The 15,345-nt window shown below is 36.7% G+C and overlaps 1 protein-coding gene across 11 annotated transcripts in view; it reads left to right on the forward strand.

Moving 5' to 3' along the window:
- EMSY (EMSY transcriptional repressor, BRCA2 interacting) overlaps positions 1–15,345 on the forward strand; it is a 110,198-nt gene that overhangs the window by 73,869 nt on the left and 20,984 nt on the right. For all 11 annotated transcript variants that reach the window (XM_026446986.2, XM_026446977.2, XM_026446980.2 and 8 more), the window contains 3 exons: positions 6,276–6,412; positions 9,590–9,763; positions 11,416–11,614. In XM_026446986.2, coding sequence (XP_026302771.1) covers positions 6,276–6,412; positions 9,590–9,763; positions 11,416–11,614 — 510 coding nt within the window. The remainder of the gene's footprint in view (positions 1–6,275; positions 6,413–9,589; positions 9,764–11,415; positions 11,615–15,345) is intronic.

Raw genomic sequence — 15,345 nt, forward strand, 5'->3', positions numbered from 1 at the left:
TTACTTGACAGTATCTTTACATAGTATAAAGCACTTACTCAATTAAACATTTGTCAAAAAGGGATCATGTATTTCATTGGTAGGTAGTTTTTTATGACCTTAAGGATTTTTCTTTACTTATACGTGAATTTGTAGTTTCATATAGCTTGAAGGAATGTTTAGATGTCACGAGTCCTCTATTTTCAGACCTAATTCATAATGTAGCTGCTTTGTACCTGGTTAGAGCAATACAAGCAAGCACATTTTCCTAAAAGCAGAGATGTCATTTGAAATTTATGTATCTTATACAGGTATAACGTGTTATCCATCTTTGTATTGAATTATAAAACCATTCATGGTTAGTTGCTACTTCAAGTGCATGAGTGTACATGAGTAGAGACTTTTCCAGCATTACAGGATATACTTGGCATACAATTTAAACAACTTTATTCATTGCATGGTGCTCATTACGTCTTTATCTCTGCTTCACTGACACTTTTATTCCAAAGTGTTTTATTCCTTGTGTTACATCTCACTGTTCTCTATAAAGACAGTTTTCTTATTTTATAATATTATTGTTGATCTATGATACTGGGATTATAGGTTAGTTTTAAAATCTTTCATTGCCTGTTTATAGTAAACTGTTTATTGTTTACTATAAACATTTCATTGCCTGTTTATTGATAAGCCTGGTTGAATGAATTTACACAGTTTTCTGTCTTCATCCATGAGCAGATGCTTTTTCTAGGGTCCCATCTCCCCCAAACAAAAAAGAAGTACTTTCCGGCCGGGCGCGGTGGCTCAAGCCTGTAATCCCAGCACTTTGGGAGGCCGAGACGGGCAGATCACGAGGTCAGGAGATCGAGACCATCCTGGCTAACCCGGTGAAACCCCGTCTCTACTAAAAAAATACAAAAACTAGCCGGGCGAGGTAGCGGGCGCCTGTAGTCCCAGCTACTCCGGGAGGCTGAGGCAGGAGAATGGCGTGAACCCAGGAGGCGGAGCTTGCAGTGAGCTGAGATCCGGCCACTGCACTCCAGCCTGGGGGACAGAGCAAGACTCCGTCTCAAAAAAAAGAAGTACTTTCCTTTTTTTTTTTTTTTAAGACAAAGTCTCACTCTATTGCCCAGGCCAGGGTGCAGTGGTGTGATTGGCTCATTACAGCATCAGCCTCCTGGGCTCAAGCAATCCTGATACCTCAGCCTCCCAGGTAGCTAAGACTACAGACCCACACCGCCATGCTTGGCTAATTTTTGTATTTTTTCTAGAGACAGGGATTTTGAGTGTCACCCAGGCTGGTCTCAGACTCCTGAGCTCAAGCGATCTGCCCACCTTGGCCTCCCAAGGTGCTGGGATTACAGGCATGAACCACTGTGTCTGGCTTTTTTCTTAAAATACACTCACACATCTAGCTATAAGAATAGATGGCTTAAAAAAAGATACTTTCCCTCTCATTGTGGGGGAATTTGGAAACTACAGCAAGGTTCAAGGAAAATGAAAAACCTATGATTTTTGGCCGGGCGCGGTGGCTCAAGCCTGTAATCCCAGCACTTTGGGAGGCCGAGATGGGCGGATCATGAGGTCAGGAGTTCGAGACCATCCTGGCTAATACGGTGAAACCCCGTCTCTACTAAAAAAATACAAAAAACTAGCCGGGCGACGAGGCAGGCGCCTGTAGTCCCAGCTACTCGGGAGGCTGAGACAGGAGAATGGCGTGAACCCGGGAGGCGGAGCTTGCAGTGAGCTGAGATCCGGCCACTGCGCTAAACCTATGATTTTTACTATCCATAGGACTGTGTTAAAATTTAGGTATATTTCTTTTTATTCATTTTTCTGTTCATTTATTTGTATAAATGTGTGTGTGTGTATATATATATTTTAATTGGGATCCAATATAGTCAGATTTTATCCTTGTTTCCTGTAATAGTGTTATTTTCCCATGCTAGTAAATGTATTTTGACACCCCCCCTCATATTTAACCATTTTCTTATTGTAGCAAGTTTCAGGTTGCTTACAGGCTGTCTTGTGTGTGTGTGTGTGTGTGTGTGTGTGTGTGTGTCGTTATAAATAATTCTATGATGAACATTATTATACATAAATTATTTTGTGGAATTCTTACTTCCTCTGTATAAATATCCTAGAATGCAATTTAATGCTTCCAGAGTACTTTCTAGAAAGATCACTTTGTTCTTTTTATTAGAACAAGCAGTTAAATGGAATCCATGACTATCTTTAGAGTTGATTCATATCTTTTCTTTTTTTTTTTTTTGAGACAGAGTCCTGCTCTGTCACCTAGGTTGGAATGTATGTAGTGGTGTGATCTCTGCTCACTGCAACCCCTGCCTCCCGGGTTCAAGCAATTCTCCTGCCTCAGCCTCCTGAGTAGCTGGGATTACAGGCGCCTGCCACCACGCTCGGCTAATTTTTGTATTTTTAGCAGAAACAGAGTTTCACCGTGTTGGCCAGGATGATCTCAAACTCCTGACCTCAGGTGATCCACTTGCCTCGAGCTCCCAAAGTGCTGGTATTATAGGCGTCAGTCACTGCGCCCGGCCAATTCATATTTTATAGAATCAAATATTTATTTACATGTTTATATATTAGATTATCAGATTTGTACGTTTTTTTGTGAGCTTTGTTGAGGGTTAGATGAATAATTATATTGGATTCTTCAGAGTTGAACTCACTACCTTGATTCTGGGTAGTGAGAATGAGAACCTGTGACAACAGCAAAACTTTAATTCTCCTGATCTTTAGTACAGTGTCCAGGAAAGAAGCTGTTGTTTTTGCACTTTTTCATTCGTTCATTCTTTGAGCAAAGCAACCTAAAACCTCACCTAAGAGATCAAGATTGTCAGGTAATTTTAGAATCTATAAATAGAATAGTAAAATCTGAGCCAATAAATTTGTGTTCTTCTTTAAGCCTACCTATTATAATGCCCACACTTTTACAGGGATCTTTTTTAAAAATAAGAATGCCTGGAATGCATCAATATCATAGTTCATTATTATCCAAATGGGATTTACAGTTATTTGCACCCAGTATATCTCGATTGTTTTATAAGTGAAGACTATATAGATGGGTCCTTCTGATATGCTACGAGCCAGATACTCTGTTGTGTGTTGTGATACAGAGGAATATATGCATGAGTTTTATTATCTGCCCTAAAGAATGCTAAGCAAGTAAACTTGTATAATTCTATTGTAACATGGGAACGGCAGTCTACTGTGAAAGCACAGAAGGTGACTTTTTTGTAATGAATAATACTTCTTCAATATAATGTAGGTATCCCCTGATATAGAAACATGTTCACTGGAATTTCAGACATTTATAATTGATCATTGTATCAATTATAAATTATATTATATTTTAATATAATGTTAGACTTGCTTTTCCTTATGCTATTCCTTTTTCTTCTATTTTCTGACATTTGCTACCCCGCCCACCACATTTTGTTAAGCTTGTGGACTTGGTTTGCAACTATCATATAAATTGAAAAACTTCTGTAATGGAAGGGATTAGACATTTTAGTAGGTAAAAATATAATTCATTTGTTAAGCAAGTTTTGTCAAAAAGTGGCCCTTGTACTTTGGCATAAAGTCAAAAACATAGTAAATCATGTCAAAAGAGGTCTGTATGAAACCGTGTCAAAAAAGGTCTATAGAGTTAATCACATGTGAGGGATTAAAGTTAATTAAGAGTTAAAGTTAGCATAAGTGAATCATGGGCAGCTTGGTTTTTGAAGTTCTTAACAGCTGACTATTCAGAGACTACAAATAAATGGAAAAAGTTGTGAAGCTAGTTCATAGATTAAAATGCTCTTTTATGTAACCTCAGAGCATGTTACCTTGGACTAATGAGACATTATATAATGGCAAGTATATTATAAAGACATTTTTTGTAGCAGTATTGCCAAAATTAACATATAGCTAGAATATTCTTATTCTTAGTGTAACTTTGTTTAAAAAATTTAGGTAAGGAATATTAAGGTTTTCCAGTGGAAAATAATAAAACTGTGTTTATTTTTTGAAGACATATTACTCATGTCTTTATTAAGTAATAATTCTGTGCTTAGTCATTTGATAGATGATATATAGGCCTATAGAAGAAGAACTCGACATGCCTCTTTTCATAATAAGAGGAAATTACAGGAGCAAAAGTAGCATTGGAATTTGTATGCTCAAAGACCAATGTGGAAACCAGCACATTAAAGGAGAGGTGTACATTAGTTAATTCTAAAAATTAAGGTCTGACAAAGCCTGGAAAGCTAGGCAGAGGAGTTTGGGCTTTGTGTGGTAGGTAACGGGAAGCCATAATGAAGAAGTTACTTGTTAGATTAAAGTTTATGGTGTGTACTCTGGAGTACATGCTAATTAGATTAAGATGGTAGATTAAGGGACAGATTATGTATTAATAGAATTTTGAAACATGAGGGAAAGTTAGAACTGGGGACGAAATGGGAAATTAGGGAGTTTAACCAGTTGACATGTTCCAGGTTCTTGGCATGATAAATTTAGTTTTTTTAAGAATGTAATTGTCATCCACTGTCCTAAGCACTGAGGAATCATAAAAAGGTACAGTGTGGAGATTAAGGGGCTTTCATCTTGTTGAGAGGTATAGGGAGTTAAGACGGGGAAACAGGCCAAGCCTGCTGGCTCATGCCTGTAATTCCAACAATTTGGGAGGCTGAAACAGGAGGAACACTTGAGGCCAGGAGTTCAAGACCAACCTGGGCAATATAGTAAGACCTCATCTCTACCAAAAAATACAGAAATTAGCCAGGCATGGTGGCACATACCTGAAGTCCTAGGTACCTAAGAGGCTGAGATGGGAGGATTGTGTGAGCCCGGGAGTTGAAGCCTGCAGTAGATATGATCATGCCACTGCACTCCAGCCTGGGTAACAGAGTGAGACCCCGTCTCTCTTGAAAAAAAAAAAAAAGAGTCCAGGCACAGTGGCTCACACCTATAGTCCCAACACTTTGTGAAGCCGAGGCAGGAGGATCACTTGAGCCTAGGAGTTTGAGACCAGCCAGGGCAACATAGTGAGACCTCGTCTCTACAAAAAATCAGAGTAAGGTGGGAGGACCACTTGAGCTCGGAAGGTCAAGGCTGCAATGAGCTGTGGTTGCTCCACTCAACTCCCGTCTGGGTGACAGAGCAAGATCTTGCCTTAAAAAAAATAAATAAAAATAAAATTTTTTGAAAAAGAGAAGAAGACAAGGAATAAATCAAAGATTTGCACCAGAATTTACATCTGAAGGTTGGAAGGTAGATTTGATAGGTAGAAGAGAAGCCAATTATGGAAGGATGTGTGGGAGAGGGCAAAGTAATACTATGTTTGGATCAGTAGGTATAGACCTATTAGATAGATTTTAATAATTGACAATATAAGTTTATATATGTAAATTAGAGTTTTATCCTCACACTCTGCAGAGTGCTGCAGATTACAGAAGCATACAGTGAATCTGTGACTTGTTTTGTGTATCGTTTACTTTGTCTTTTTTTGTTGTTGTTTTGAGATTGAGTCTCACTCTGTAGCCCAGGATGGAGTGCAGTGGCACGATCTGGGCTCACTGCAACCTCCACCTCCCAGGTTCAAGCAATTCTTCTGCCTCAGCCTTCCAAGTAGCTGGGATTACAGGCGCCCGCCACCACTCCCAGCTAGTTTTTTTTGTATTTTTAGTAGAGACAGAGTTTCACCATGTTGGACAGGCTGATCTTGAACTCCTGACCTCTGGTGATCCGCCCGTCTCGGCCTCTCAAAGTGCTGGCATTATGAGCGTGAGCCAACCATGCCTGGCCTACTTTGTCTTTTTTAATCACAGAAAAATAATGGCTTATTTCTTTTCATAAATTTTTTCTAGAACCTAGTATTATGTAAATTTAAGTATTTGCTTCATGTTCTTTTTTGAAGGGTTTTCCCATCACTTCAGTCACAGATATAATACTGGGTCTGGGGGAAGTATATGCCATAGAATAGAGATTCTGATTTGTTTCTTTTAACTAGTCAAAGAATATTGATGGTGAAACTGATGTTTTTTGATTCTGAGTTTTGTGTATAGGTTCTCAGATTCTAAAAAGATGACTGCTTTAAGAGTAAATTCTTAATATTCTTTCATTCTGGTATGACTTATAAGTTAATATTCCAAGCCTTCATTTTCATCGTCATGACAGCTTTCATGTCATCTAGGAATGACATTTACTATATGTACTAATTGTGTATAATATAAATAGAAATAACCAAGTATCTCTAGTCCTTAACTCAGGCCTCCTTTTCTTCCCCCTTTTCTAAGGAACAACTACCAAAATCACTACAATCCCAATGACTTCCAAGCCCAATGTGATTGTTGTGCAAAAGACTACAGGAAAAGGAACGACCATTCAAGGCCTCCCAGGCAAAAATGTTGTCACAACGTTGCTAAATGCTGGAGTAAGTAAGAGCTTCAACTGCAGATTTAGCAATTCACAGAGGGTTTAAAGACCAGCTATATAAATATTTGCACAAGGACTTGAGAACCCCACAATAGCCTGAATGGCTTGATTTACTACTGCTGTGATATAATAACTGTTAAAGCACTACCAACTGATGCCATTTTTCACGGTAATTTCTAAAGCATGTTGCTCATACTTGCTCATAGCTAAGTTGCTTGTGACCATGATTTAGATGCTTAGCTTTGTCCAGATAGAGAATTCCATTGGCTTAACTGTAGGGGGACTTCTGTTGGAGCACTGTTTTATTCCAGCTTATGGTCAATAGATACTGACCTAGTATTTGGCTTAGGGTGGGCAAAGAGAAATATGTGGGATTAAGACTAAATTAATTGATGGGCATTTGTTACTTTTTTTTTTTTTCTTTTTCATTTTTACCTCTTTGAGCTATTAAAAAATAAAATCAGGCTGGATGTGGTGGCACATGCCTGTAATCCCAGCTGGTTGGGAGGCTGAGGTGGGAGAATCACTTTAGCCCAGGAATTCAAGACCAGCTTTGGCAACAAAGCAAGACCCCCACCTCTACAAAAATTTATTTAAAAAATTAACCAGGTATAGTAGCATGCACCTGTAGTCCCAGCTACTTGGGAGGCTAAGGTGGGAGGATCACTTGAGCCCAGGAGTTTGAGGCTGCTATGAGCCATGATCATGCCACTGTACTCCAGACTGGGCAACAGAGTGAGACTTTGCCTCAAAAAAAAAAAAAAAAAAAAAAAAAAAATCAAAGAAATAACAGATTTATTTATAGTTCTGAAGGCAGTTGGTAGAAGGTTTGGAGTTAGACAAACCAGGGCTTTATTCATATTGTAGTTGTTTGACCTTGGGTGACATGTTCAACCTCTCTCATTCTTGATTTCCTCATTTGTACATTGGGGTTGATGATATTTACCAGGGAGGTTGTTTAGTAACTGGTAGCTATTGTGAAAGTGCTTAGAATAGGGCCTGGCACATAAGAAGTCCTCAATCATTGATTTTCTTCTTCTTGTTATTCTTGGTACTTAACTGTTTTGGCTTGTTAGTGTCCCTACCTTGTCTGACTTCACTAGAACGTGGAATGCTATACTTCACTTAAGTAGATCTCATAAAAGCTTCATTGGTAGGGGTCCAGCATTAGATTTTTTCAATGTGTGGGAAAACAGATTGTTCCTAGCCTGAATTTACATGGTAAGCCAAAAGTAAAGCCAGGATTAGAATTCAGATTTTCAGAACCCTTTGTAATGTGGTTTGCAGTTTCAAAGAACTTGATATGTAAGAGGGGCTGCTTTGTATTCTAGTCCCTGTGGTCACAAAGATCTGAGAATCATGTATGATTCATAGCTGTTAGATATCTCTGATAACAACTGTTTAACACAGGCAGTGCTAGTAAAACAAGCAAATCAACATATAAGACCATTTTCTGGGCTGGGTGTGGAGGCTCATGCCTGTAATCCCAGCAATTTGGGAGGCCAAGGCAAGTGGATCACTTGAGCCCAGGAGTTTGAGACCAGCCTGCACAACATGGTGAAACCCCATCTTTACAAAATTACAAAAATTAGCGTGGGGGTGCGTGCCTATTGTCCCAGCTACTTGGGAAGCTGAGGTGGAGGATCACTTGAGCCCAGGAGGCAGAGGTTGCAGTGAGCCAAGATCTTGCCATTGTACTTCAGCCTGGGTGACAGAGCAAGACTCTGCCCCTGCCACCCCTGCCAAAGACCAAATAGGCACATTCACCTCTACTCACCACTTGCTCACCTGTGCATGCCCACAACACACATCAGAAGAGCTTTTTTGAAAAACAGGCCGCTAGTTGGTTTTGTTTGGCTTGAATGGCTCATCATACTTGGACAGGGTCCATTGAGCTATTTAATAGGTAGGTATGCTCACTTGCAAACTAATGGCTCTTGGCAAATGAACTAGAGCTCTTTCCAGATATGGCACTGTGAAGAGTATGCGTGTGTTGAAATAAGTAATAACACCATTGGCAGATGCTTCATGTTTCCCTTAAATAATTACAGCAGATAGTTAAACTTGTGATTTTTGTAATTATATTTAGCTCTGAATTCACAGTGATTGCTTTTTAGCCAGCTCACCTGGGTGTTTTGTGTTTATTGGCTGCTAAGTTTAGATAGGCACACGTTTAGATGATGCTGGCTAAAAATTAAGGAAAACTGATGAGGTGCACATTCTCAGATCTTTTCATTTCCATCTTAAGTTTATGAATTTTAATTTTAAAAATTTTAATAATTTAGTAAAGTCCCTGTATTTGAACCTAATTTAGTTAAGTTCATGTAAAAAGATGTTGATTTCATGAGTGACCAGAAAACGGTACTTAAGAATAAAGTAGATGAAAGTATAGAAAATGATGAAAAGTTAATGGATATAAGCTATCTAGTTAATAGATTAAAAGGATATTAGTAATATATGAATAGTACAACATAGGAAGCACTGAGTTTTCCCATCCTTTTTTCCTACATATAACCTTATATATTATTAACAATATATAACATTCTTTCCTCATGACATATGTTCATCAAATTTTTCCTATATATAACCTTAGAAAGAATGTTAATACTTCTGCTGATTTTGCTTGCCCATACTTTTTCATGTAGACATTCTACTATATATCCTTATAATTTCATATATGTAGAACTTAGGGGATTTATTTTGTGTGTGTACATTTAGCTACTGGTATATTGCACAGTAATTTTCTAATTACACAAATAAATATTTATTTGAAATATATTAGCAAATAAATATGTATATGGGGGATAAGACTTATAATCCCAATTCTTAGAGACAAGCATTAACAGTGTACTATACCTTCTTCTAGAATTTTCTGACTATTATATGTATTCCATGAATGGGACAGTGTAATAAGTATTTTTGCATGTGGTAATTTTAAAACATTCACTCATCAGAGAATAATTAATTCCTTCTTTGGGTAGAAAGTTGGTCAGATGACTTTCTAGATCATTTCGACCAAGTCTAGGATTTTTCATTTCCTGGAAACATTAAACTTTCTTACATAATCTACAGCCCTTTTTTCATCATCCTGGTAAAACCTTACTGATTTTTCAGTGAGAGGACTTATCATTTATATGCATATAAATCTCTTATGTAATCATTGACTTCAATTTAGGGAGAAAAGACTATTCAGACAGTGCCAACAGGAGCAAAGCCAGCTATCCTCACTGCTACAAGACCCATCACCAAAATGATTGTAACGCAGCCAAAAGGAATAGGTTCCACAGTTCAACCAGCAGCTAAAATCATCCCAACAAAAATTGTTTATGGGCAGCAAGGGAAAACACAGGTACGCTATAAGATATGATGATTTTTCTTGGCTCTTAAATATTTTCAATTCCTAAAATTCCCAGGTAGAAATTTGAAGGAAAAGATCAGCAATCTTTAAGAAATCAGATTGTTAAAAAAGTTACGTTTGAATGTGTTAATTATTCACGTATCGTCAAAACTTCGTTTATCTTTTCAGTACTTTCTTAAAGATATCTAAATGTTTATGTCGTGCTATCAGCAAAGATTATGGGGAAATAATTACCTGGGAATACAATTTGCTGAAGGTGTATTTTGTGATTTGAGGGGGGTGGTTGAAGGAGGATCATAGTCATTCAGAATCACTCAAAGAAAAATATTTACTTTTTATAAGCTACCATGGCCTTCAAAAGCATTTTATTTACTTATAAAATTAGCTTTGCTTGACCCCTTGAACAATAGATAAGCTAGAGATGTATTTATTTTTCAACGAATAGAAGATAAGGAAACTTTTCTGAAAATTTGCCTCGGAATTTGAGGCTCAGAATCTAATCATATGTTGCTAGGCTACTGTTTATTTTGTAGGTATTTTGCTTTTCTGAGAATATTGAGGGAAGCAGTATTAGTTTTGGTTGAGAAATGCCATCCTAGAATTTGTATAAGAGGTATTAATTTACCTATAAACTACTAATTTACTTTTAGAATCTGTTTCCTCAGAATTATAGCCAAATACTTTACGTATCTAAAAAAAAAAAAGCTTTTGTGACAAGTCCAAATTGCCTATGGAGTTCAATTGTAATAATTTCGTTTGCTTCATCATCTAAAGTATGATATAAACCATGTTTTCCTTCTTAACTCTTGGAAATGGGTAACTTAATAGAGTCTGAGAAATTTTAGAATCTTATATATGGTAGAAACAAAAATAATTGTGATGAGTTAATAGTTTTTATTCCATAGAGCCAATTGAAGTTAACTCCTAGAGTTCAGATTTTGAAGTAGAATGGCCCAGTTTGAAAATTTTCTCCCATTTCACTTGTTTCAGTGTTTTTTACTTTTACCGGGAGTTGATCTAACACATGTTCCATGTTGCTTCTGATTGTTGTCAAATCAGTATTCATCTGGGGTTTCTTCAAAGATTAGTTTAGGTCCCAAGCAAGTTTTACTTTTTGCAGGTGTGTCAATTAGGAATTTGATTTAGTTTCTAATGAAGAAAAAAGAAATAAAAAAAACTTGAAGAACACTGGCTCAAATAGATTAGGGTTTTATTTTTATTATATTAATAAAAGTTCAGAGGGAGGAAGTCCTGGACTGATATTGCAGCACAAACATTCCACTGGGAATCTAGACTCCTTGTGTCTTTTTGTTCTGCCATCCTCAGCTTGTGGATATCATTTTACTATATAGTCTACAGATTTTAAAATGACTCCTGAAGTCATAGGATAACAGGCACAAAGGTTCTTGTCAGAATTATGGCTATTGCAGTCTGGCATGTACCACTTTAAAACATTGTATATGGCTTACACTGTAATTTGTCTGTAGATTGAATTACTCTTTGATGAGCAATACTGTGCCTAAAAAGCATAATTTACAGAATATTTTCCATACCAGGAAAATAGTAGTTTATGACCTAGAAGTTTAGCATTTTTAAATCGTGTTCTAAAATTTTATCTCAGTATATTTCTGCTTTTCTCCTAGGTTCTTATTAAACCCAAACCAGTGACTTTTCAAGCGACAGTTGTTAGTGAACAAACAAGACAACTAGTAACAGAAACATTACAGCAAGCATCCAGGGTAGCAGAGGCTGGTAATTCATCTATTCAGGAAGGAAAAGAAGAACCACATAATTATACAGATAGTAGTTCCTCTTCTACAGAGTCCTCCCAGAGTTCCCAAGGTAAGATCTATTTTACTTCTGATATATATAAGTACTACTGACATAGTGCCTGAGTTCTAAAATAGAGGTTTTAGAGGTTGCTTCTATGCATTTCACAACAAATTTGTATGCTCTGTCGATTCTTTTGGCTTTATTTTGGTTGTTGTTTGATGTTAAATCGGTGAGCTGAAATTTTATTTTTGGTAAAGATTGCCATTCTTTCCTGCATGGAATGTGTTCATCAAATAATTAACTTTAGATGATGAATCTGTCAGGTAGGTAATATTAAACTGGATAGAGTTATGATTCCCAGATGGTAATTTTCATATTCTTCCTCTCTGGTTTGGGTAAGTAGGAGAAAAAGTATGCAAAGAAGTTAATATATATTTTGAAATGGTTGTTGCTATACCCTGAGAAAGAATCAAGGTGGTCAGAGGTAGACTGTAAGTGGGCTATAAGTAGGGTGACTATACATTCCTATTTGCATGGAACAAGTCCTAGTTTATGTTGTTCTGGCACAATTATTAAAGTACTCCCTTTCACTCTGAAAAGTATCCCAGATAATCATATGGTTGTCCTAATTATACGGAAGGAACTATGAAGCTAGATTCTACAGCAGGAAACTCTTTGTCCTCAGTGCTGTTTGAATTATGTTACTCTTCTAGGAAATCTCTTGAAGTAAGCTCATGTTCATAAGCTTTGAGACCTTCTACAAATCTAGTACTCACGTCTCTCAGTTATCTTAATTGTTCTTATTGTTGGGTGGTACATTTATATTTGTGCTTATGTACTCTGATGCATCTAAGCAAAGCTGTTTATCTTCCCTTGTTCTTTCCACACTCTCTCCATTCCCTCTCTCTGCCTCCCCATTATTCTCTCTGGAGTGCTTTCTTAGCAACTTCACTTTTCTTATACACAGTCTTCAGATTGTGCAAACACTAGTATTTTAACTCTTTGGTGGAGTCTTCCCAGATTAGTTTTACATGGTTCACATTGCTGATTAGTCCATTAATTCAATTTGACAATTATTGATTAGTTTATACTACATACTAAGCATTGTGCTAGACCCTACAGAGGAGTACAATATAGTTCTTGCCCTCTAGGAGTATAAAATCTAGATCTAGAATAGGGGATTTAAAAAATACACATACAGCTCTAGTATAAGAATTTTATTAGTAACAAACAAAAAAATGCCAAAGACTGAAAGTTGACACTCCAGTGAGGAGAGAACAGGATAAGAAAGCATTCAAAATGTTCTTTGAAAATTCATCAATTAAAAATAAAATGTTGATTTTAACAAACATAATATTGCCCTCATTATAGAGAGTGGATAGTTTCCTTCAGCATATTATCAATGATAGTAATATTTTCTGAATCTGTTTGCTAAGATGGACTTTATCATTCTGTATTGACTATGAGTCAATTATTTGCTGGTTATACTTGATTGATGCTTATTCTCCAATCATTTCTTTTGGTATGCAGTTTCTTGATCTGTACTGGCCTTTTTTGCACTCAAGATATATTTTCAAAGAGGGCAGATAAAATGTTTGGTATGAGTTGGTGCAAAAAGGGGACATGAACAGTAGAAGTCTGTATATACATAATCCCAGGTTATCCTTTGAAATTGTTAGTCCTTTCCTAAGAGATCTATGAACCAATTAGTACTTCCCAAACATGCTATTTCATTAGTTGAATCTTTAGGGTCTTTTTTTTTTTTTTTTTTTTTTTTTGAGATGGAGTTTCGCTCTTGTTGCCCAGACTAGAGTGCAGTGGCGTGATCTCAGCTCACTGGAACCTCCGTCTCCTGGGTTCAAGCGATTCTCCTGCCTCAGCCTCCTGAGTAGCCGGTATTACAGGCACGTGCCACCATGCCTAGCTGATTTTTTGTATTTTTAGTAGCGACAGGGTTTCATCATGTTGGCCAGGCTGGTCTTGAACTCCTGACCTCAAGTAATCCACCCACCTCGGCCTCCCAAAGTGCTGGGATTATAGGCGTGAGCCACTGTGCCTGACCGAATCTTCAGTTTTTATTCTAAGAATGGGACATAAGTTTGTGCCTTCTGTTTTTATTTCTTCTATTAGGTTGGTGCAAAAGCAGTTGCCATTACTTTAAATGGCAAAACTGCAATTACTTTTGCACCAACCTAATATATCTTTCATTGTATATTACTTTTTAAAATATTCTATAACAGAAGATTTCACAATTTAGAATAGGCATAGATGACTGTAAGGCAGATTTTTATAATCTGTTTTCCCCTCCCCTTATCACCTTGTATAGCTGCTTACTACGTTCTTACAAAGACTAGGTCTGGGAATATATATGCTGTGATTTAAAGAGAAAGGGATTAAGATGTTGGTTAGTCTCCGGTCATGCTGATTTTCAAAGTATGTGAGAATATTCCTACTTATTAGGAATGTAAGTACTATATAGCAGTTTATTTTTCTGTTACATTGTTGTTGCTTTTGTAGTTTTTAGCCACTTTTTTCTTTTTAAAGTGACCTTTTCTTTTGATACAATTTCAAAATTACAGAACAGTTGCAAGAATAGTAAAAAGAACTCCTGTGTATAGGCTTTACCTAGACTTACTACTTATTTACATTTTGCCACATTTACTTTGTTGTTGATTCTCTGCCCTCCTTCTGCTGTGTGTGTGTATATTTTTAAAATTTCTTAGCCATGTAAGAGTAAGTTGAGCTATCATGTTTCTTATATTTACTTAAATTTGTAGGCCTATATTTCTTACGGATTCTTCTTTTTATGACTAAGATACAATTATCAAAGTCAAGAAATTTAATGTTATAGTAATATCTAATTTACAATCCATATTCAAATATTGTTAATTAACTAATAATGTTCTTTATGGTTTTCACCTGTACTCAATAAAATTCAGGTAGACACGTTGCATTTAGCTGCATTTAACTGTCATAGTTTTTTAATTCTCTTTAACCTGGAATAGGTCCTCAGCCTTTCTTTGTATTTCTTGACTTTGATATTTGAAGAGTGTAGATCAGTTATTTTGTAGAATATTCTTCAGTTTGGTTTTGTCTGATGTTTCCTCATGATTAGATTCATCAGGAATTCCACAGATAGGATGTTATATCCTCAGTTCTGTCAGGAGAAACATGATGCCAGCTTGTCCCAGCGTAGATGATGTTCACATTGATCACTTGGTTAAGATGATGTTGTCTGGTTTTCTCCACTATGAAGTTAACATGTTTCCCTTTGAGATTAATAGTAATTTGTAGGAAGGTCCATGATATAAATATCATGTTCCTCATCAAACACTTATCCAGTAGTTTTAGCATCCATAGATGATTTTCCTAAGTTCATTATTCTTTGCACATTTAATAGTTGGCATTCTACTCTAAGGAAAAATCAATCTTTTCTTGACTTCAGGTCCTTTTTCTGGTGACTTCTGCTACACAAGTCCTGGAATAAGGACAACATATGCCAAGAGAACGCCTTGATTCCACTTGTGGTTTCTGAACTTCACCTACTGTCCTCCACCCCGAAGGAAGAGAAATTTTTATTCCTCAACTGTCTCCTTATAGGCTAGAATATCATCATCCTATTTTGAGACTTTCCTTGATCACCCTGAAAGGATTCATTCTTCTATGTTAGGCTTCCAATATTGCTTTATGCATCAGCTGTTTTAACATTGACCATTTTATTTTGTATGTTTTGTTTGTTTGTGTATTATAATTGTTTTTATTTTATTTTATTTTTTGAGATGGAGTCTCGCTCTGTCGCC

Source organism: Piliocolobus tephrosceles, chromosome 13 (assembly GCF_002776525.5).
Source record: "Piliocolobus tephrosceles isolate RC106 chromosome 13, ASM277652v3, whole genome shotgun sequence".
Classification (NCBI taxonomy): domain Eukaryota; kingdom Metazoa; phylum Chordata; class Mammalia; order Primates; family Cercopithecidae; genus Piliocolobus; species Piliocolobus tephrosceles.